General features: G+C 43.3%; 1 protein-coding gene across 8 annotated transcripts in view; it reads right to left on the bottom strand.

The window, feature by feature from the left end:
* LOC110075998 (TLE family member 4, transcriptional corepressor) overlaps positions 1 to 21,817 on the bottom strand; it is a 172,416-nt gene extending 150,599 nt beyond the window's left edge. For 4 of the 8 annotated variants that reach the window (XM_072992242.2, XM_072992243.2, XM_072992244.2 and 1 more), the window contains exons 1-4: positions 21,628 to 21,817; positions 20,573 to 20,670; positions 19,332 to 19,395; positions 17,989 to 18,033 (exon numbers count right to left, since the gene is read on the bottom strand). In XM_072992242.2, coding sequence (XP_072848343.1) covers positions 17,989 to 18,033; positions 19,332 to 19,395; positions 20,573 to 20,670; positions 21,628 to 21,672 — 252 coding nt within the window. In that variant the 5' untranslated portion in view covers positions 21,673 to 21,817. Of the gene's footprint in view, positions 1 to 17,988; positions 18,034 to 19,331; positions 19,396 to 20,572; positions 20,671 to 20,800; positions 21,460 to 21,627 lie in introns of those variants that run through there. The other 4 variants (XM_072992239.2, XM_072992238.2, XM_072992241.2 and 1 more) reach the window with 4 other exon arrangements.
* Positions 21,818 to 23,509: the final 1,692 nt, after the last annotated feature.

Raw genomic sequence — 23,509 nt, 5'->3', positions numbered from 1 at the left:
ATAAACTCTTCTTTCATTACCCAAAACTGAGTTTTTCTTTTAGGAATAGCTGTCTTACTTTGTGTCATGTCACATGTAGGGATTTTGCCCCCTGTGGGGGGGGAAAGAAAATGCAGACAGTGGCCTTGCTGTGGTGGACTCTCTCCCCTTTACATTCAGTTTCCTCACATGCTAATACACTACGATCTTTCAAAGAAAGTACTGTGAAATGGGAAGGCTGTCATACAGAGTGAATGGTACTGCAGGGAAATCGGAGACGTGTAGAGAAAACTAATTAAGTAATTTCTTCCCATTGTTCCTTGTTCTCTGCAAGTCTCCCCCAGACCAAGACTCCAATGTAGACTTTGATTGACTTAAGCCCATGCGCACTGCCTTTTGTGCCTGGATAACTACATTGGCCTGCTTGCCAAAAACTGCTTATACCAGCACACGAAGAGAACAGAAACAAACACACACTCACACAAGATTTGATTTCTCACTTTTACCAAGTACTTTCCCCAGCAAGGTCCCCTTATTTTCAGACCCTCATTAACAGCTGTGGAGAGGCCTGTAAAATGTATTGGCAAAATGGTGCAGGAAGAAGGGATTCCGGCACATCCTTGCTCCTTCCTCTTTCATGAACTGTGCGAATGAAGGACTCGACTTTCCTGGGCATCACTTGCGTCCATTTCCCCATGTCTCCTCACTTGCCCTCAGTTCTATTTCCTCATTCCTTCTGCATATCCCCTCTCTTTGCAACTTTCTCCTCTCCTCTTTTCCCCTACCCCAGTGATGGTGAACCTTTTTGAGCCCAAGTGCCCAAACTGCAACACAAAATCAACTTATTTATTTCAAAGTGCCAATACTGCAATTAAAACCCGAATGCTGAGGTTTTAGTTTAGAAAAAAAAAACTACTCCTACACTGCAAGAGTTATATTCCTGGTGGATTTTTTTCCCCTATGGGCAGAATTAACAAATAAATACTGGTCCTCCAATCCCCCATTGGGCTAGACTGGTAATGTTTGCCATTGCACCCCTCCACTGGACCACTGCACCAGCAGAGGGGAGTGCCAAAATCCTGGATCAGAGGACAGGTAAGTATTTCTCTATGGCGGCTTATGGCTTGTGTGCCCACAGAGAGGGCTCTGTGTGCCAGCTGTGGCACACGTGCCATAGGTTCGCCATCACTGCTCTATCCCAATCACTCCACCATTGTCCATTCCCTCTTCCCCAGCACACTTACATCATTCCTTACCCTAACCACAGTTTCTTCTGCTGGTGGCAGTGGTAGAGAAATATCAGTGAAACCACTAACAAAAGCATGAAGATAACGCAAGGTTCTACTGCACAAGCAAGTGCAGTGATGCTCTTTCTAGCCACCATTCTGAAATTCTTAGAAACTTTAAAGAGAAGGATGCTCCTGACATGAAAACCTCCAAAGGTGGTGAAAACTGAGAATAAAGAGAGCTGTACTTCAATACATTTCAAAGAGTGCTACTTTGGGGACGAGTAGACTAAATGCTACTGCATGTTTCATTGCCTATGGAGATCCAAATATATCTTCAAATGTTCAAGCTAATTGAAAAGAATCAAGGGAAAAAAATCTCCCTCCACTAGTTTTGGAGTAAGGAGGAAAAGCAGCACACCTTCAACATACGCTCTCTCTTCACAAAAATCCATTTCTCTAACACTAAATACTCTAATTTCTTTGAGCTGGAAGGTTGACCCTGGAGAAGTTATTTCTGCACTCATCTTCTCATTGTTGCACCCTTAGACTGTTTTTTCAGACATACTGGGCCTTGTTCCACTGGTATGGGTGCAAGTATCAAAACAAACAAGTGCCAATCAGCACTAAAGTATTTCAGGCATTAGGACTTTTGGGGCATCACTCAATCAAAGGGTCATCGTTAAGTCTGAAGTAACTTGACAGCACACAAGAGAAATACATCAGACTAGGAATGGTCGATTTGTGGCCCTCTAGTTGGTCTCAAATACCTATCACACCGACAAGAATCCAACCAAAAAAGAAAATTTTGAGTACATACTTTGTAAATACCAAAGTAGTTTTTGTAAGGGGCTGGTAGTCAGTGCCCTATGTTTTGCTTTGCATTCTTACCCTAAAGAACAGTTTTGGACAGAAAACCCTCCATGGCTTGGGTTGACAAAAGACCTTTACATGCATTTCCCAATTACATGGATTTTCCAATTAACAAGCGCCCACCTGTGCCAACCTCACCATCAGGTCCCTTACTGGCCCTGCCTGTCCATGCAGTGGTATCACATCTGTACTGGAGAAGCCTTCCAAAGCCAAAAAAAGGCAGCTCTTCATACATTTGCTATGCTTGCAAAAGGAAATGCTTGAAAGGCTTATAATTGATACATTTAATACTCTAATTCCTTTGAGTTGGAAGGCTGACCTGGGAGAAGCACCAAGGACCAAATATGTAAGGAACAAGTTTAAAATGAAATTGATCATGTTGGAACAAACCCCATTTTGTCTTCCATCAAGAATAATTAGACATAGTCTTCACACTGTACTTAGAAACATAAAATATCTGTATATGAACATGCAATGTAGTTAAAGTCCTTGGGAACACTGTGTTCTGTACAGATTCTCCTATTGCAGAGTAGTCCTACACATGCTATTTTAATTGCAGAGATAAAGCAAACAGAGCTTTTCACTCGTAAGAGTCATAATATTCATTTCCTTGAATAAAAACCCTAATTTATCAAAGTTCTCTGCCAATATTTGTTTCAGATCTTGTTTTAAGCTTGAATAGTATCACTTAACACTCCTACTCCACACATCAGCCCAAACTCCTCCATTCTTGTTACTTCAACTGATGGGTTATTTTTATCTCTTCATTCACAACCGTCAAAGCTACAATATTTTTCCCTGATCGCATTTCTCCATTCTTGCCAAACCATTCCCTCAAGTGCTTTTCTTCACACTTTCTAAATCCAGTTGCAATTCCTGTGATTTTTGAACCATAGCACAGCCAAAACAAGTACACTTCATGGTCATGTTCTCTAGTGTTTTGCTGGCCTGTAAAAGTAGTTCCTCAAAGGATCAGTGTATCCAGGGGTGACAATCACCAGAGTTAGAATTCCAGATTGCATGCCAAAAACGCTTTACCCCTCTGCCTCGTCATGCTCTGTTTAAGTCTGCAGAGAAAAGGTTCTTGCCTGCAAATAAGCCTTACATACGAGCAAGAGCCCAGGAAAAAAATGGGTTCTTGCTCATGTATGAAGTCTACATGTGAGCATGAACTTCAGACTGGGAGCTGAAAGCATGACAAATGTGATGAGGGACAGGTACTTCCTTCCAAGTGTGATCATAGCAACAACTTAAGTCTGAATAGAGCTAACCCAACACACATAGTGGCCATATTCATGATACTTACAGCACAGTTCTATACTTGTATATTCTGAAGTAACTCCCACTAAGTTCAGTTCTTCCCCAGTTATTAAGTGTGTCCAGGATTGCAAATTTAACATACTCAATATCTTTCAATATGCAGGCAGAGTTCATACTGTTATTCATAATTGATACATGAATGGGCCTTTTGACTGATGCACAAAACAGTTATTTCCTTAATCTCCAATTAACTGAAGTTTCCACTTTCATCCAAATCAGGAAATCAAATCAGGACCTTATATAAGTAACGGCTCCAGATGTTTGCATGTTGTGAAGTGAATAAATAGAGCAAAATCCAACTTTAGGCCCAACTCAAGTAAACCCACTGAATGAACAGAACTTGTTAGTCAACACTACTGTAAGTCCCATTAACTTCAACAGGTCTACTGTAGTTGGAACCAACACTGGGTTTAGCTGAAAAGCTACCTCCTTCACAGCATGCTGGGATCTTCCAACCATTATTTGTTTAAAATCCTGACTGGTGACATCCACATTTCCTGTGCCACAAAAGAGAGTATATGTATTGAGGGAAAAAATCATGGATTGGTCAGTTTATTAAGTTGAGATATGATCATCAGGGTTTTTTGGGGGGTGGTTGTTGTTTTTTTCCCAGGGATAAAGAAGCGCTCTCATTGTTTTATGTGTTTTAACCTTGAACGAGGCCTGTTTCTAAGAACTACTGGATTTTATCTGATTGGTGTAAAACAAGCTGCAGATTTTCTTTTGCTTAATCCCTGCTGGAGATTATTACATCGAACCATTAAATACTGGCTGCGGTAACCACTTTTAAAAAATTCTGCTGTCTGACCTCTATTATTTTAGTTTGTAACTTCTCAGTGATGTTCTTCTGTTTGGCCAAGTAGAAACTATGTCTGTCATTCCTTAAATGCACTCTCCTGCCACCCTGAATCCTTTCGTTCAGCATTATATTAAAAGGAGACATTCTGTCTTGTCTTTTATTCTCAAAAAAATTAAAATTGGACAGCTTGCATTTTAAAAACAGAAGAACTTGGGTTTAACAGTGTTTTACATTTGAGGACATACAAATTCCAGGCAGAACTAAGAAAAGTTACTTTTTAATTACAGTTCACAGAGTTTTTCAACCGGCATCACTATGGGGGTTTGGAGACTAACTCTTCCAAGCTGTTTGCACTCTGCTTTCCAGTCAACATCAGGACTCAGGATTTCTCAGGATAGCAGAGCAATCAGAGAATCTGCTCTTACAAAAAAAAAAACTTATCTCCACCATGTGGCTGGAAAAGAACCCCAAAGCAATCTTGAGGCCAAAGGTCAACAACGTGAGTGACTCAGATTTTCTCAACGGTGACATTAATCTTTCATAGTCCACTTTACATGCGCAACATGGAGAGAAAAAAATCCAGACCATGGTTAAGGCCTAGTGGCCTTTAGGTTAATCATGCCTCCCCTCAACAGGTAACAACTCTTAATACTCTTCCCAGGGACATTCCTATCTCTAGTACCCAGGCCCAACCTATAGCAGGTACATTTTAATGCACGTTTTCTTTTTCTTCTTTTCCAATCTATTTCACCATCCCTCAGCAGTATTAAATTTCCAAACAGCTTTTGCTGTCACTGCCTACAAGTACCAAAATGTTTTATTAAGCCTTTGCAGAGAGCTCATTGCCAGCCTTGTTGTATTTTGATTTGTTGATTCGGGGTTCAAACTGTGAAAAGGCATGGGGAAACAGGTCCCTTTGCTTTCTGACGTGCTTTTCTAAGACACTAAATCTGCATCCCTAGCCTAAGGTTGCAGTTGAAACACACTTGATGGATTAACTGCAGCATTACCATAGGCCTTATTTACTGTTTTTGTGCTGGTGAGGCAAGAGGTCTGTAGCTGGATTGTGGCTACTTATTACTCTAGCTGGCCTTTTATTTTGGTCCGATGCTCTCTCCAAAACAAAAGTGGGAGAAAATCTGGAAAGGTAAGATGAATTAAGGTGGAGATCTGTGTGTTCACCAAATGGAAGAATTCCGTCTGTTTTAAAAGCACTCTTGCTCACATCACTCTGGGATGCACTAGGCAGATTGATCTGTGGAGACCTGGTAGACAGAAGACCTGCGCCTGATAGCCAAGGGCAGGACCTGGAGTCCAAAATGCAGGGTCAGGCCAGGACATTTTGCTGCCTGAGGCAAAGGGTCGGTTGGGGGTTCCTTTTCGTTCCATGTACAAAAGCCAACTGGACTCACAAGTCAACTTCACTTCCTTAGTGACAATGGGATAGGGTTGTCCTCTCTTACCCTTGAGGGCAGCAAGCTAGTTTTGTCCTCAAAGAAAGGTGAATGTCCAGGAGACTCAGGATGTTTTTGCTCAAGTTATCACATTATCACAGCAAGGGAGGAGATTTTGCTTTAAAGAGATAAAAATTCACGCCTTCAGCATAAGCACTAGAGGAGCTACTAAAAATACGAAAGAACAGACATCTTTTTTCACTGTCAGTGTTACTTAGGGTCAAACTAGAACTAGACAACTGAGAAGAAAATGTAATTCCTATTACTGGGTGATTCAGTTTCTCATTGGTGGTGTGTCCTACTCAGATTTATTAACAAAGTACTACAGATAAGGTAACATTGTAACATTGATATTTTGCTTCCCACTTTCCTCAAAGTACTTGTGGCATTTCATTTTTTTTATTTTTAGTGTCATTTGTAGGATGCCTTTCTCCCAAGATACTCTTATACAGTGGTGCCTCGACTTACAACCGGCCCTCCTTACGACCATTTCGAGTTACGACTAGCTGAAAATTTTGCTTCGACTTGCGGCCGGAGCTTCCACTTATGACCAGGAAAAGGCAGGGGGGGGAAGCGGGAAATTCAAATAGCCAACTGTTGGTGGCGAAGAGGTTGCTTCTTTGTAGCTCTTTTACCCCAATGGTTAGAGCAGGGGTAAGAGAAAATTTTAACTTTTAGATTTTAACTTTAACTTTTACTGGGAAAGGGATGCAGTGGTGGGGGAAGGCGGCGGGGGCGGGGGCATCCCTCTGTGGGGCTGATGCCGCCGCCACCACTGCTCCTGGGTCCCAGTACTCAGCCTCAGCGCGGGGGCGGAGGGGGCCCTGATCCTGGAGGAAGGAGGAGGCAGCTGCACCAGAGGACCCTTCCTCAGGGCCTCCTCCACCCCTGTGCTGAGTACCAGGAGCTAACAACATCAGCCCCGCGGAGGGCAGCGAGGAGCCCCAAAGAGCAGACCAGGAGCCGTGTGCCGATGGAGGAGAGCCGTCCTCAGCACAGGGAGGGCGGCGAGGAGTCCCGATGAGCAGCTGCCGGAGACAGGCCGCCGTCGTGGCCGTGGCCGTGCCCCACTGAAAGGAGAGGTTCCTCCTGGCCAGGACCTCTGGCCGCTCACCCCGGCCTTGCCCTCCGCCATGGCCAGCCCCTCCGCCGCCTCCTCGGCTGCAGCCAGGGAGTGAGTGCCATCGGAGGAGGCTTCGGATTGCCTGGTAAAGTAAGGTGTTGTTTTTTCCTTTTTAAAACTGTTCTCGGTGGGCTTTGGCTGGGGGGAGGTTATGTTTCTGTGATGTTTTGTTGTTGTTGTTGTTTGATGTTTGCTTTGGTTTGGTTTTGCAGTCCCAGCGTGGGGTTTGCTCTGTTTTTGGGGGGTGGTTGGGGTTTTATTTTATGTTTTGTTCTTTTTGCTGCCCTATGGGGCTTGCAGTGTTTTATTTTTATTTTATTTTGGGGGGTGGTTTTATTTTTTTTGCCAGAACGGATTAATCGTGTTCCCATGGATTCCTATGGGAATGCATGCTTCGACTTACAACCATTTCAACCTATGTTCCATCTACTGGAACAGATTATGGTCGTAAGTGAAGGCACCACTGTATACCCTTTCCAAGAAAGGAAAGATTGACAACCTGGAGCCACAAAAATAAGGCTATCAAAGTGAAGTCAATATCATGCTTTTAATATCTTAAAGTTTTCTTTGTAGCTCTGATCTCAGTATCCCAGGTTATTATTTGACTAATACTTCATGTCAGTAATAATTCTTTCACATTAATTCAAAACAGGTGAGATACACCAGTAATATGAATTTCTGTTGGTACATATTTCACAGCTGGCATGTACTATTTGTACTAACTTGTATATGTATGTCTCATCAAAGCAACAAGTACAGTGGTGCCCCGCATAGCGACGTTAATCCGTTCCAGGATTAACGTCGCTATCCGGATTCTTCGCTATGCGGGAGGGGAAAACCCATGTGTTCCTATTGGGGGAAAACTCACCGGTAAGCCGCCATTTTCGCCGCCTCAGTAAGCGAGGGGCGAAAACGCTGTGGGTGGCCATTTTCCCCCAGCTGGGCGGCGCTTGCAACCACCGCCCAGCTGGGGGTAGAAGGTTCCGTGGAGGTTGCTCTGAAGGCAGGGCCGCCCAGCTGGGCGGCGCTGCCTTCAGAACAACCTCCGGGAAAGTGTCCACTGCCGGCACTCGCAAGCAAGTGCCGCCTAGCTGGGGGGAAATGGGGCCTATGAGGAAACATCGCAATGTGATCGCTTCTGCGATCGCAAAATCCGCATCGGTATGCGGATTCGTCGTTAAACGGGGCACTTGTTATACGAGGCACCACTGTATTGGCAGTAAGTACTGAGCAGGGGAGTGGACTAGATGGCCTTATAGGCCCTTTCCAACTCAATTATTCTATGAATCAAACTATCAAATTTGTGGGCGAGAAATTGCATCATATATGCAACTATGTGCCATCAATGCTATATTCCATATATATCCATAGAGTCCCTTCTAGCTCTGCAGTTCTAAGATGATGATTAATTCTACCAGACATAATAGTAATCTGCCTTCCTGCTGCCATTGAAACTTCTTCAGATACACAGGATTATCTTTATCTGCAGTTGTTTTCATCTTGCTAACTTTTTTTCAGTGTCTGTAGTCTTTTGTTTTTTAATCTGGGACCAAGTTTTTGCCCAAACATGAATTGCGGGCTATTGCTTCTTCTTTTTATTTTCAAACCTCATGTAGATAAAATAGCAGCCAGTCATGCAATTCACCTTCCAGTGAGCTGCAATTCAGTTGTGGGTCCTCCTAACTTGTCAGTTGAAGACTGAGCCTCAAACTGTAAACAGGAGCTTCTAACTGAGATACAGGAAGAGTACTGTACCCTTTACTTAGATTGACTCTTTTGTTTGAACTTGTATACTGCTGACCCTACAGCCAAAGTTATAACTTCTATATCCCACAGGCTATTCTCCAGATAACAAGGGCCAGAGTTATGGGACAAACTGAACTGTTTTATGGGTGGTCCGCTTGCAGACAACATCTGGAAGTACTGGCTTAATAATGGTTATTGAAGCATGCTCAAGAATGTACATTAAAAACCCAGGGAAAGACATCATTAGTCCATTGCATGCACACACAAATATTTCAGAAGCAAAAATTCTCTCACACTTAGCAATTGCTCCGTTGAGCGATGAAATCACTTAGTGATGGGGTTTTGGCCATCGCCAGAGCGATCACTTAGCGATGGCCCCTATGGGGAAAAATCACTTTGCGACGATCACAGGGAAGCGATTGTCGCAAAGCCCCCATTTCCGGCCAGCTGATCGGCGGTTCCAAAACAGCCGCCGGAAAAACAAAATGGCCACCCGCTGTTTTGCCTCGCTTTAGAGGCACCGAAAATGGCCGCCCCTATGGAGGATCTTCGCATAAGGTCAGTTTTGAAGCCCATAGGAACGCATTAAACATGTTTTAATGCGTTTCTATGGGCTTTTTTATTCTGTTTAGCGATGAAATCGCTTAGCAACATTTTTCCTGGAACGGATTAACGTCGCTAAGCGAGGCACCACTGTATCTTTTTCACCCTGTAATAGAATTTCACAGGATTATTGAGGGGGCATGGAAAACTGGTCTGCAACCCACAAATGACTGGTCTGGATTAACTCAGATGGCTCTGGTGAAACAACTCTGTGTAGGTTGCCAGTAGGCATCTTTCTACATGGAAAGGAAAGCAGAAAACAGGTGAATCAACTGTTCCAAAAAAAAAAAAAGTAATGCAAATTACACAATTTCCCCCTTTGGGTTTGAAATGCACAACATGGGAAATCTGCCAAATGGATAACTTTCCATAACATTACTTTTCTAACTACAGATTGCAAAAATGACATTCACCTCTACTGCACTGTGAAATGTGTTTCAAATGTAGTTCACCAATCACTGCACCAGCGCAGGAGTCTTTCTGTGACGTCACACCAGCCTCATGGTGTGTTATTCTCACATTGCTGGCTGAGATGCAAGCAGAAATATTTAGGTCTACTCTTCAGTGTAGTGACAATTGATGCCGTGTTTACACTCTTCAGTTAGGAAGAATATTAGAGGCTTTGTTTATTAGAGGCTTACCATTACAACTTGTACATTTGCCAATTACCATCAGACCTGTTGAGATCAGTTCTGCTCTGTAGTGTAAAGAAAGCTGGGAAGAGGAGGCATGCACTACACTTGACAAATACCACTTTTCCCCCCAGGAAGCCAATAGTAAAACTGTCTCCAAAAGTGCACAGCCAAGTGATTTCCGAAGCAAACAATACATTTAGAACTGAAAGGTTCCAAAAGTGGTACAGAACTTTTATATACATTGGACAAATGCACACATGCCAGATTTTAATCATTATCGTCTTAGAACTGCAGAGTTGGAAGGGACTCTGGATAATCGAGTCCAGCACCTTTCAAGGAGGCACAGAGGAGAATCAAAGTCCCAACCTCTGGCTCAACAAAGTTGACCTCCTTTTCAGAGAGGGGGAAAAATTATAACAAACCCTACTATTTCCATATTTGAAAACTCAGCAATTAAAAAGATTCAATAAAGATTATGGAAAACTCACTTTCATCACAGACACTAGATCCTGGCTGTATGAGTACACAAAGGTGATTGACATCAAGTGCTACATTGCTTTATATTTTTGCTTTGAGAAACACAGAGGTGTCAGCTGCAGCCATGCCTACCACAAAACATGTAGTGCTGTCCGATAGATAGATAGATAGATAGATAGATAGATAGATAGATAGATAGATAGATAGACAGACAGACAGACAGACAGACAGACAGACAGACAGACAGACAGACAGACAGACAGACAGACAGACAGACAGACAGACCCCAGTGTTCTAAGGAAACCAAGCATCCATGCTGACAGAAATGTACCACCTACACACAAACTGTATACATAGATGCAAAAGACTCCCACCCCAATTATGCAAAACTCATCTCCTATTCACCATGCATCCCTGAGGGACAATGCAACCTTATACAAACAGTCTTCCTAATTATAAGAAAATCTAATTATTCAAATGATTCTTTTCTCTTCCAGGAAAAGCAGGTAAATGAGGCTTATGCTAAACTGAAAGAGCTGGCACTGAAATGAGTGCCTTTTTTAAAAAAAAACAACCTGAAAATGATTTTATATTTATATTTTAATGCACATAAACCCATATTGAGTATATCAGTTTCAGTTCAGCCATCCCCACAAGTTACAGATCTTAAAAATGTTGGTTCATAAACAATTAGTAAAACCCACATGTGCTCAAGGTACGCTCGATTACACTACCACATAGTATACATATATCTTACACTCAAAAGAAAAGCCCACTGTGTTCAGTGGAAGTTATCCTTTGGTAAGCGTGAAGAAGATTTTAACCATAGACACTTGTTGCCAAAGCATAATAGTCATTATTGTGGCCTCACATTCTACACAGAAACAGACAACCTTGGTCTTAACGGCAATTGTTTTACAAAAAACAGGAACGGCAATTTCATAGCTATTTCAACCGGTGTGGAAATGTTTGACCAGTTAAAAAGGTGGTATTAAGTCTGCAGAGTCTTACAGCAGGCGTATGGAAGAGTCACCTTCTAGATTCCAAAAGATACGATATGCTTTAAATCAGGAGTTGCTCAACTCAACTACTATTTATACAATAAATTGGATGCCCATTCCTCCCTCTCCTTCCAAACATGCTACCTTGTATCCCAAGAGCCTTTTTCTGCCCTCATCACTCCACAAACTTGCACTAGTCACATTCAGAGACTTTAGCAAGCCAAAATGTCATGGTCAGTGGAGAATATACAGGCTGGGCCCCTACCTGACAAATCCACCTGAACCAGTTTCACAGAAGAGACTGGATAATCTTAAACTGGCAAAGGGGTGTCCTTACATGTTCACTTCTTACAAATCGTCGCTTCTTACAAATTTCCGTACATTGTCACTCCTTACGAATCTTTGCTTGTTACAAATATCTTTACATTTTCACTTCTAGTCCATTCTATCTGGGAGTTTCCTAGCCCTTCTCCAGACTATTGCTCCCTGGCAGCCTGTATCTCGATTAAATCTTTCCCATTGTTTATAAAGGGAGAGAATTTTCAAACGTCATTTTCACTGCTTCACCCGCCTTCCTTCAAACAGAAGGCAAGATTTCTATAGCCAGAGATCAATAGAGTGCACATTCACTCTTTCAATCCACTCACACATACAATCTCATTTGCAACCCAAAACATATTTAATCCATTTAAAACATTATAAAATGTCTTTTGTAATTTCCTCTGTTGACTACAATGTATAAAGAGAAGTATCCCTTCTGACACATAGCGTTCTTGGCAGCATCAGAAGTCCACGATCATCCCTTATATAAAATTCCAACACATACTGGGTGTCCACGCTGAGTAAATTCAAAGAGATGTGAATGAGGAAGCCAATGTTCACCAATATATACACCTTTTCTGCATCAGGATGCATGCATATGCTCCACACTTTGTGTGCCAAGGATATGCTGCCTATCTGAAGAAGATCTACACAGAGACAGAGAAACACATACATTCCCTAATTGGAGGGGGAGCAGTAGCTGTATTAGTCTGTTGCAGCAAACCCAACAAAGAATCTCATGACATCTTAAAAGTTAACCAGGAAACAATAAATAAAATAAAATAAAATCAATTAATAAGGCAATCAATTAATCCAGCAGTAATTGCTGCTGTGCATGGGTTGCGTGTTAGCAGCCCCACATACAGTGGTGCCTCACATTACGACGTTAATTCGTTCCAGCAAAATAGCTGTAGAACGAAAACGTCGTAATGCGAAAATAAAAAGCCCATTGAAATGCACTGAAACCCCTCCAATGGGCGGGAAACTCACCATCCAGAGAAGATCCTCCATAGGGCGGCCATTTTCGGTGCCTGTGCAGAGAGGAATCCATCCCAGAAAACAGCGGGGAGCCATTTTATTTACTCGGTGGCCATTTTGAAACCACCGATCAGCTGTCCGAAAATCGTTTTGCGAAGAATCAGTTCCTAAAGCAGGGAACTGATCATCACAAAGCAAAAAACCCCTATTCAGATCATCGTCGTAATGCGTAATGCAGAAGATTGTCGCAATGCAGTTTCGTCATAATACGATGCAATCGTAAAGCGGGGCACGACTGTACCGAGGCCAGAATCCTATTACGTTCTACAACACATGGAAGGAAAATCACAGAAAGCACCATGATTTACTAAAAAGGTATCAGGCCTTCACCAGGCAAGTGAACAACGTGCAACCTGCACATCGTCAATTCAATGCTGCAATTCTGACAACTTCCGTTGCACACGCTGTAAAAAGCAATAGGATTGTGGCCTGCTAGAGCCTATGGGCAGGGTTGAATTAGCCTGATCCTCCAGCCACCTCAGGTCTTATTTTGAGGAGAAAGGTGGAAACTAAATCCAATAAACTAACAATTTTTTTTCCAACCGTAACTCTCAGCATCCCTCTCCATTGACCGTGCTGGTTATAACTGGGAAAGGTTCCAGTTTAAGACCATTAGGAGGGCCACAGTCACCAATCCCACAACCAGGCCAACCCACTAACTAGCCCTGTTAGATATACACAGGATACTAAACCAGCAATTCTCTAAGACGGATAACATTCTATGGACATGAAGATGAAAACGATAGTCCAACCCTAGCTCTAAATTAAACAAATGGATCCTTCTCTTTAGTCTTCTACTAAAATACTTTACCAAAACACACTGCAGTCAGCAGGCTCAAGGAGAGGATGTCATACAGGCCATCTATCAACCCAGTCAGCGATAGATCTCCTCCTTCTCCCCTCCCCACCCTCCCAGCTCTATGCTACTTTCTTAAATGGCTCCCTATAAAGCTCCAACCTAATTAAAAACGGCTTCCCCTCTGCAAGAGCGGCCTTGATTTCACTTATTTACACATTAACTGCAGCCTCCGTTTGGCCAATCCAGTCTATTCCCCCGCACTACACAGGGCCTTTTATCTGCCCTGGACAGCATTTTCTCCAGCAGATGAAGTAGATGCCGATTGATTTGCTGTCGAGCATGGTAAATTAATAGCAACAAATTGCTGAGGGCCCATCTCACTGCACCACCATGCTTCGGCAGTTTTGCTTTATTTGCTCCATGATGGGCAGCAGTCAGGCCTCTTCAAGTCAATTTCTTCTTAACAACCTGCAATACTTTTCAATGGTGAAAATAGAGCTGTTCCTTGTAAGTCAGAAATCAATATCCTATTGCCCTTAGAAAATGCTAAACAAGCAGTATTGGCAATCCACTTGGTACCAGAGGGTATCAGATATAATGCAAATCCATACCACTTCCCTCCTTGTAGTTATTACAGTTTGCTAAAAGGTTCCTAATGCCATTTATCATCATTTACCATCGACTGGTGCAGCTACAATTATGATATCCTATCAGTTGGCCAGAGCCCTTTCATTTCTACTCAATTAATATTTTAGCAGCACTCAAATGGTTGTTGCCTAGGACTAGTAATAAAATTTACATGGATTGAAGAGAAATAATGGAAAGGTGGAAGGGAGAGGAAGACCACCGTTCTGGCTATAAAGAACACAACAACAAATGTCATTCATCCTTCCCATGGCCAGCTTCAAGCTCTGATTTTTTTCTTCTTCTTCTTCAAAAGAAATACACAGAAAAATAAGATTCTTTGAACTACAATGAGCTCAGCTGAGGAACAAAGCACTACTGTACTAGCAAGACAGCAGAAGAAACCAGAATATTGCCCTCCAGTTTAACTTCCCACTGATCTATTCCTAAGTGTCTTTTCTCCAGCCAACTATCAGTTCTTCTTTCAGGGGCACAAATTACCAATATTGAAGTGAAAGAGGTTCAATACTCAATGAACTTATTCTACTGAACCGTAGCTAATGAAAACATCAGGAAAATTACACCCCAGACAGTCAAAAAAGCAGAACACAGCACATTCATATCTTCTTGATTTTTTTTTTAAATTCCCCTTCATGATTTAGCAAGAAGGAAAATGCACACACTCGCTCTCCCTTTCAGGACTTTGTCTGCTTAACACTTTTAGAGCCCAAATAGAGTTCAAGGTCCTCGCTTCTCCTTAAATATGCTGAGGATTAACATCTAGCTACAAGGAGGAATAGTAGTAGCAGCAACAGCATTTTTCCCCATGTCACGAAGCAAAAATGCAACAGTTTTGCATCTGGCATCTCCCGATACATCTGCCCAACTTTACTAATCTTAGCCAAAATGGCCAGAAATGTAAAGTAAAAATGTATATGTTTATGGCACACAAGAGGGTTGCTTGTTGTTGTGATACTTTGGGGGAAAAATAAACTAAAATAATTCAGAGAACTAATTCTATCAGGCTAATGCTATTTACTCAGTTACCAAAATCTAAATTAATTATGTTCTCAAACATAATTGTTAAAAATTGGCAACATTATGCAGGCTTAATTAAGATTAAATCCAATTTACTAAATGTACTTTAATTGGTACTAATTACATTAGCTTTCCTTTCAGAATGACAAATTCCCCATAGGTTTCACTTTAATAGTCTTCTATCAAAATCAACACAGGATGACTGATGATCAGCCTTGCAAAAGGGGAGGTGGAAAGAGAAACACAACCACATCCTCTTCCCCCCACCACCACACCCCCGAGGCATTCAGAGAAAGAGAGAGATTCACGTTTATCCTTTTATCAGTTTTCTAAATCACACCATCATAACTCTATCACAGCAATCATTTTCTGTTCCATCCAATGCAAAAATTCTCTGAAAATAAATATTCTGTGGCCAGGAGCCGCCAAAAAGAACAGACACTTGAACAGGAAAAATATGCAAAGGTTTCAGATATCAGGGCCACCAATTACTAGGGTACTTCCAGAGACTCTAGGGAGCCCTACTTTTGAACCCTCCGAGACGCAAATCTAATAAGCGAATAAGCCTAACCTGATCTTGAGAACTAGGCCCAATTATGCCGCAGGGCAACTTCCCTGCATTATTGCCTGCTTTCCATTACAAGGGCATCCAGCCTCTACATCTGGAAAAAGGAGCTAAGAGGAACCAAGGCTGTCTGCCTAGGAAAACAAATAAAGATAGATAGGCCTCTGTGCTTTTGGGGAGGAAGGGGCGGAGGTGGTGAAGACGGAGATGGAAGAGCGGCAGGGAGAAGGAGAAAATACAAAAAGCAGGCAGGCTGCAGAGCTGCAAGCATCCCATAATGTGATAAACTGACCTCAAAATGTTTCAAAATACATATATATTATTGAATATACTGTAAAGGCAAAATCAGCCGATAATCCCAAGGGCAGTTCAGTCAGGCTGAAATGGGGAGAAACGGGGCAGGACAGGAAGAACAAACCTGGAAGACTTCAAAGCTAGAGGTCCAAAGGCTTTGTTTGTCCCCTTCGAGATAGGTGTACACGTGTACAAAAAGGCGGCCTTCGATATTTCCATAATGTCAGATGCTGAACATGCAGAACAGGACGCGGCAGTCAGAGGCAGGAGGTAACAAGGGGAATATGTACCACGAACCTCATTACTAAGCCCACATATTACCCAGGGGAGACAGATGAGAAGATAAGATTTTTTTTTAAATGATAGTTCTATGAACGACTTTCTTTGTTGTATTTCATTAGAGTCAGCAGCATGCGATTAAAAAAAAAGTACTAAGAAGTATGTTGTGCGAGGGTGGAGTGTTTACATTTCTAATCTGAATAGACATGACAGTAATGGAAAAAATGATATTCTAATTAAAATCAATCCTTCAAAATTGGCACATTTAAAAATTAAATGTATGATTTCCTCAGAACACTCTACTGCGTATTGTTTCCAGCTTGAATATGTGAAATAAAAACATAAATTAAAGGCCACTTCTTTTCCAATTTCTCTGCCATCTCTGCTCCTGGTGGAGCAATCACTGATTCTACCTCTAGGCCATTTATCTTTCTACGTTTTTTGTTTTTTAGGCCAAACACATATCTATTTGTTAGAGAGGTCCTGTGGAACAGCAACAAAGGCTTTTCCAGAACATCCATGGGAGCCTTGGTATGCTAATTTATACTACGTTGTTTTTAAAAAGTGAACATCTGAGCACTTAGCACTAGATTCAACACAAAGACATCTTCCATACTTATAGGTCCTGATCAAGAGAGATGGTATCATTCTTTGCACTGGACACCACTAAGTGTTCCTAATTATTACAGCACAGGCTTCATGCCAGACTTTCTACCAACCCTGCATATGCCTGCCAACATTTGAATGAGGGAAAGTCACAAAAATAAGACATGGCAACTATAAAATATTAAGGAGTTTATTATTTTGCCTATGCTAATGGCACTGCAACAATGGCGTATCCTGGGATTCCAAATGTAAGAATATATTGTGAAACAGCAAATAAAATTCCAAAGCCAGATTTTCAGGAGGGCAGAATTCAACAACGATAATAAATCTCCGGTAATTCCAAACAACTTCTATTGCCATCATTCCACTTCTTCCCACAACGCACATACAATTCTGAGAACATTCATCCTTCCTAAGACAAATTTATAGAAGATAAACTTTGGGTAGGACCCTCATTGCAAAACAAGTCAAAAATTGTCAATTCGTCACAAGAAAGGTTCCATTCTTTCAGTAAATTACAAGAAACGCTGACTTACACCACCTCATTTTAACCTGCGAATCTTCAACAAACTGCTAATTTACAGCACAGGGATGTACTCCATCCAGTACAAGCCTATTTGTTCTGAAGAATTTCTGGCACTACAACACGGATCTTTTTTTATTTTGTGGGGAGACAGTTCCCCCTTAAAGGGCACCTAAACAGCCCCTGGGACCTGCTGATTCATTCTGCAACCATTTCCTTTTGTCAGCCTACATACCCTAACAAGCTCATCCTCTTACATAAGGTTCAACTGAACAAAGACAACTATTCCTTCACCATGGATTGACCTGAGGGACATTTTCCTCACATTCCTGTACCTCCGCTTTACAAGGCAGCAGTTTACAACTTGAATGGCTCCAACCTACAACCCTGATTTTGTACCTGATCACCAATTACGCAGAATTAAAAATAACTAGGTAACTATTACAGAGTTCCTCTGAGACACAGGGTGGATGGGAGAGGGTTTGCCAAAAATCTGGACTAGATATGCCAGTTTGCGCAGAGTTTTTTTATACACAAAAAATAGCATTTAGTCACGCTGAACAAAAAATGATCAGAAGACCTGACTGCAACTGAAAGGAAAACACAGAATGTAGCAGATTAATATGAAATGTAACTTTACAAAAAAAAGAGAATATTTTGCCTACCTGTTTATGCATCTCTATATTCAATCCATACGACATTTCATAATACTAAGAAAAAAGAAAAGGAATTTTAGGATTTGTATCATATCAATGCATCCACTTTGTTTTTTCTTTTCTTTTTTTTCTTTTCTTTTTTTTTTTTTTGAAAGCATATGTAGTGTAAGACAGCTAATTTTTCTGTCTTTACTGGTAAAATAAATCTATTTTTTGTTCTTAATTCTACAGCTGTTCAAAAGTGGGTGGCCAGAAAGGCAAAATGACAAAAGCACCAAAGATTATACAAACCCAAGCACACATCTTGTTTCACAGTACTGATTTATTAAATGCTAGGAAAGCTTTAAAAAAAAAAAAGACATGGCCATCAATCAACAATGTAAAAAGAATGACCATAATTAAATTGAAGCTTTGCAAGAGAAGAAAACAGCAGAGCAATTCAAATTCAAAGCAGACACACCATTGTTTAAAAAATGTCCTATTTTCCAGTTCTGCGTGGTTACTGAATTCTGCCAGTTAGCACCTTGCACTCTAGCCACATTAGACATATGAAGGCCAGAATATAAAGCTTTGATGGATAGTTTGGGCTTTGGCTAGAAGGCGGACTCTCTCTCAAGGTTATTGTCCTCCTTAAAATCAAGTCACTCCATCACATAAAGAAAGCAATTATTTCCTCACATAAGCAGAGAGGAGCAGACAGAAAACAGCTCCTTGGGTGTCATCACAATCCATCAGAAAATTAGGCATTTGGAGACTTCATCACACACTGATTATTGCTGAAGTGAGTCCACAGATATAGGGGTGAGGATCTGTTCTATAATTCTTATCATGATTATTCTTGAAATCTTTAACAATCAGCTCATAAGCAACAGGTTTTAAAGACCTTTATTAAACTACTGGTGTTGTCGGCACTGAATGTGTCACTCTTTTGAAGTACAGATATATTTCATAAGTCAAAGCAGTAGAATAAGGAAACAGATCTGGCAGCTTTTGCTTGAAGGTATGCCTCTAGCCAGTCAAACACATATTCCATCAATACTTGGAGGAAGTATGAGATGCTATATAGACCCTTGTGCATAGAGTACAATTTTTAGGATATTCTACCATGCAGCCTCTATTCAGGCTTCAAAAGAAGTCTGAATACAAGGTCTAATAGGCTGTGCCACAGATGGAAAAATGCATACCAGAGCTACCAGTATTACGCACATGAAAAGCCTTCAAATCCAATGTTTCCAATTGCAGCCTTCATCATTACAGCATCTCCATTGCCTCCAGCAATCGGAGCACTTGTCTCCATTCCTGGACCCCGCGAACAAAATAGACATTTTGAATTCGTTATGCTGCTTGCTTACCATGACATAATGCCGCTGCATCTCTGTCTTTTCACTGGCTAGTTTTTCACATTCTAGCTTTAAACTGTTCGAGAGAAGAAGGGAAAAATCCATGAGAATTTTCATAGGATTACTTGTTTAAATATATATGTAGAAAAGACATACACAAGTCCTCTTCAGTGATGCTAATAAAAAGTGAAAAAGAAGAAAACTGTTCACATATCTCAAAAATTTCCTTTGCTCAAAAAACTGCAGGAAAGTTTGGAGCAAATGAATTTCCCTTGGACAATGAGAAGGAAGAGGGGAAAAAAAACACAAGTGTGCTTACAGTAAATAATCTGTTAGGAGGCTTGTCTATTGTCAAAGCTGTTTACAACCTGCTGTTGTAAAACCCACTTCCAAAATACCTACTAGATAAGCTGGGTTCACATGCATTTTTGTTTGCCCTGAAACTTTGAGGAACCACTCCAGGGCATAAAAGGCTGAAAAGGGTTCAGGTTTCAAAGAAAGCCACACAACAGCAACTACAAGCGACATCTTGTGAGCAATAAAGCTCCCTTTGCATTCCCCACCTCTTTTAAAAGCCAAGGCAACAATATTGAGAGACCTTGTTTGTCAAGGAATGCATGAAGCATTATCTACCCTGAGGATAATGAGAGAACACTTCAAACTCCAATTGTAATTGATCAACACCTGACATTCCATATTGTTGTGGAAAATGTGCCAGAGATGGACCAAGGCAGGCTGCACCTCCCAAACAACATTTAGACAAAAGAAAAAAAGACAGGAGCATTTTTTTCTTGCACCCCAACATTTTGTTTTTATTTTGCTGTTGCTTTGGTACCTGATCTGCTAAATCTGGCTTTTCAAGAAAAAATAAGGCAATTTCCTCCATCTGGATTAATGCAGAGGGGTTCTTTCTTAAGTACCTCCCAAGAAGCACTTTGAAATGCATTCAGTGCAATGTTTAAAAGCACACTTGCAATATTCAAGTGGTTGCCACTCAAACCCAAACCTTCTCTGGCAAGATGAAAGCAATGAAACAGCACAGTTCTATCAAGGGCTATGACCTGGAAATTTTGGGGGTGGGGCAGGCTACGTGGGGGGGGCACTCATCTTCTTTCAGCCTGGTTTTCAAAGAGGAGAAGGGAAAAAGGAAGAGATGGGGATGTACACACATGTCTGTGCCTGGGGTGGGGGAGAGGGAGAGTGACAAGAGATAAGCAAACACGAGGATCAGGGAAAGTAAACATCATCATTACCTGTGGTACTGAGCCTGTAAAAACTGAAACTCCTCCTTAATCCGATCACAGGATTCAGAAATTGTGAATTTGAAGGGTTGAGCTGGCTGATGCGGTGCCTAGAAGCAGGTCATCAGAATGAAATGTTTTAATTACTCCTCCGCTAAGCCAGCCCACTAGTTACATGCAAACATGCCTGGCGAGGTCACCCCACACACATCAATAATGAAACGAGCGATTAAAACTCACTTTGTGAGCGTGTGCGCGCGCGTGCACGCCTAAGAGGACGCGGATCAATGCTCTTTCAACCTCAAGAGTCCTCCCAGGGACAAAGTCGCGCCTTGCCCACACCGCCCTATAAGACGCTAATTGAGGGAGCGCCTTATTCCAAGAGTACTCCTCTTTCCAATTCCGAATCGCCATCTGCGGTCTGGAGATGCGAGGAACGAAGGGGGAATATACTGTTACCTCCCCTCCGTGCTATTCGGCGGGGGGGGGGGGGAGAGAGAGAGGAAATCACAAGACGCCAATGGACGGCACAACACAGGCTGCCAGATCAAACCAATTAAGCTTAAGAAACCTCATCTCGCCTCTCTCTTCCTCAAATTTGCCTTCGACTCTTTCAACGGCTTTGCCTGAGCGAGAAGTACGCGGATAAACACATCCCTGACACCGTAAAGCTTGGAAAGCTAAAGACAACAATAAGAAAATGGCTACAACTCAATTGTTTCACCCAACTCTCCCTCCCGCCTCCTTTTCCCCGCGCCCCCCCTCCCTCCCTCCTTCTCCCCTCATTTGCGTGCTCAAAGCGGGAAGCCAAGCGGGCTGGGAGAGATTGGTCTTTATTCTTAGCTGATCGTCCCTTCCCTATTTTCTCTGCCGCCGCCGCCACCATCATCGCCGCCGCCGCCGCCGCCGTACGGTTCCACCCCTCCCATTTTGTCAACAAGACTTTCGGGGCGGTGTTGCGGGGGGGGAGAAGGGAAGGAGGGCTCCCACACAAGCCAAGTCCCCGCCGCCGCCGCCCCCCCCTCCCCGGCCAGTCCTTCAGCCTTGGCTTGTCGCTTTTTACTCACCGGGTGTCTGGTTTGAGGGTACATCTTGCTCAGATCGCGAATCATCCAAACCGCTTTAGTGGGTGCTCTGGGCCAGCAGCAGGGAAACTCGGTTCATTGATTTGAATGGCAACAATGCAAACGAGATGGAGGCGGCGGCGGCGGCGGAGGACGGAGGTGCTCGGAGGAGCGTCTCCGGCGCTGCCCGTGCTCTCCCGCCCCGGGGAACGAACACACACAAGAGAAGGAGGAAGCGGCGGTAGTGGCGGCGGCGGCGGCGGTAGTAGCGGCTCGGTCCCCGGCAGAAGGGCACCCGTGCAACATTCCACAGGGGCTGTCACTGCCCGACGTTCATCATCGCCGGAGAGACGGCGGCCAAGTCCCCGCTGGTGCCGGCGCTCCCACGCCCAGGGCCTCGACGATCGGAGCGTCCCGACGTCTCCTCGTTCCAAAGGCGCTCCCAACAACGTTCGGACCGGCCAGTCCCCTCTTCGCCCGTCCCGATGATCGTCGGAAGGCTTCGCGGTCGCGGCTCCGGCTCCTTTTTTTTTTTCCTCTCTCTCTCTCGAGCGCGCTCCAAGGGTCGGCTCTCCCTTCACCGCGATTGACCCTCCTCTTCCTCCTCCTCCTCCTCCTCCGACCCCCTTAGATGGCAAGCGAAAGGAAAGGGGAAGAAAACTCCGCTCATACCAAATCCGATCGTCTCCCACGGAGATCCCTCCGGCAGCCGCTTCTTCCGTTTGAAAACTTTTATTGATCTTAGTTGTTGGCCCTTCGCAACAAACGCGATCAGAGGGGGAGGGAGGAAATCCTTTTCTTTATAGCCACCAAGAACTCCCGCGAGCGGAGAAAGGATCGGTTGTTGTGAACTCCCGTCTTTCCCCTGCTAATTACACGCGTCTTCAAAGGTCTAAGTGCAATAACCTTTTGTTGTGGTTTTTCCTCCCCCCGCTTCTTCCTTCCCCTTTAAATGGATCTTGCTCTTCCCCTCCCCTTTTAAAAAAAATCTTCGGAAAAAAAGAAGAAGAAACACGATCTTGATTGATTCAGTTGTTTATTTTCCCTTTAAAAAAAAAAATCCTCGCCTTTTCCTTGCCAATTCGTGCCAGTCCGCGACACAAAACAATATAACACGAAAACCGCAGCAGCACCCCGTACCCACCGCTCCGAACAGCTCTAACACCACGCTCTGGCGAGGTGACTCCTTTGACCAAATTTAGCAGCAGCAAATCATTAACATTCTGATACATATTCACAACAATCGGAAGGCAAAACTGCCGCGGAGCATCTCGGGATACGTAGTCCTTAGAGGCGCTAAGTCTTCCCGGCTGATTCGCACCGGAGGACCCAAATGAACTACCAATCCCATCAAAAAGCCCGGCGCTGCTTTAGACTCCTGTCTCATTCTCCCCCGTCCCCGCCGACCGCTCCTCCCACAGAGGGCGTCGCCAACGACCAATCAGCAGCGTCCACTCATTAATCGCCGTTCTGTATTAATGCCCATCATTTCGCCGCTGACAAATGGGCTTACGGCTCTGAGGCGGAGGGGGAGCCGGGCTCTGCTTTCCCCACGTGGGGACGAGACGTTGAGTCCGCTGGCAGCCAATCCGGCGGCTCCTTCGGCGGAGTCCCTCCCCCAACCCGCCCTCCTTCGCCCTGCCTGAGGTGGAGCTTTGAGATTGCTGACGTTCGATTGCGCCGGCGTTCGAACAGGGGAAACATTTGTTCAGCTGTCAATCAAAGTAACGTGGGGTCGTTTGCTGCCGCCGCCGCCGCCGCCGCTACTGCTGCTGCTGCTGCCGGCTCTTGTACACTGGGTGGTGGCACAACAAGGGAGGTGTGCGGCTGGAGCGGGGGAGGCGAGGCGATCCGCTGAACCTCGCTACGTCCCTCCCCTCCACCC

This window comes from Pogona vitticeps, chromosome 2 (assembly GCF_051106095.1).
Source record: "Pogona vitticeps strain Pit_001003342236 chromosome 2, PviZW2.1, whole genome shotgun sequence".
Taxonomy (NCBI): domain Eukaryota; kingdom Metazoa; phylum Chordata; class Lepidosauria; order Squamata; family Agamidae; genus Pogona; species Pogona vitticeps.
This window is presented reverse-complemented; position numbering and strand designations above follow the sequence as displayed.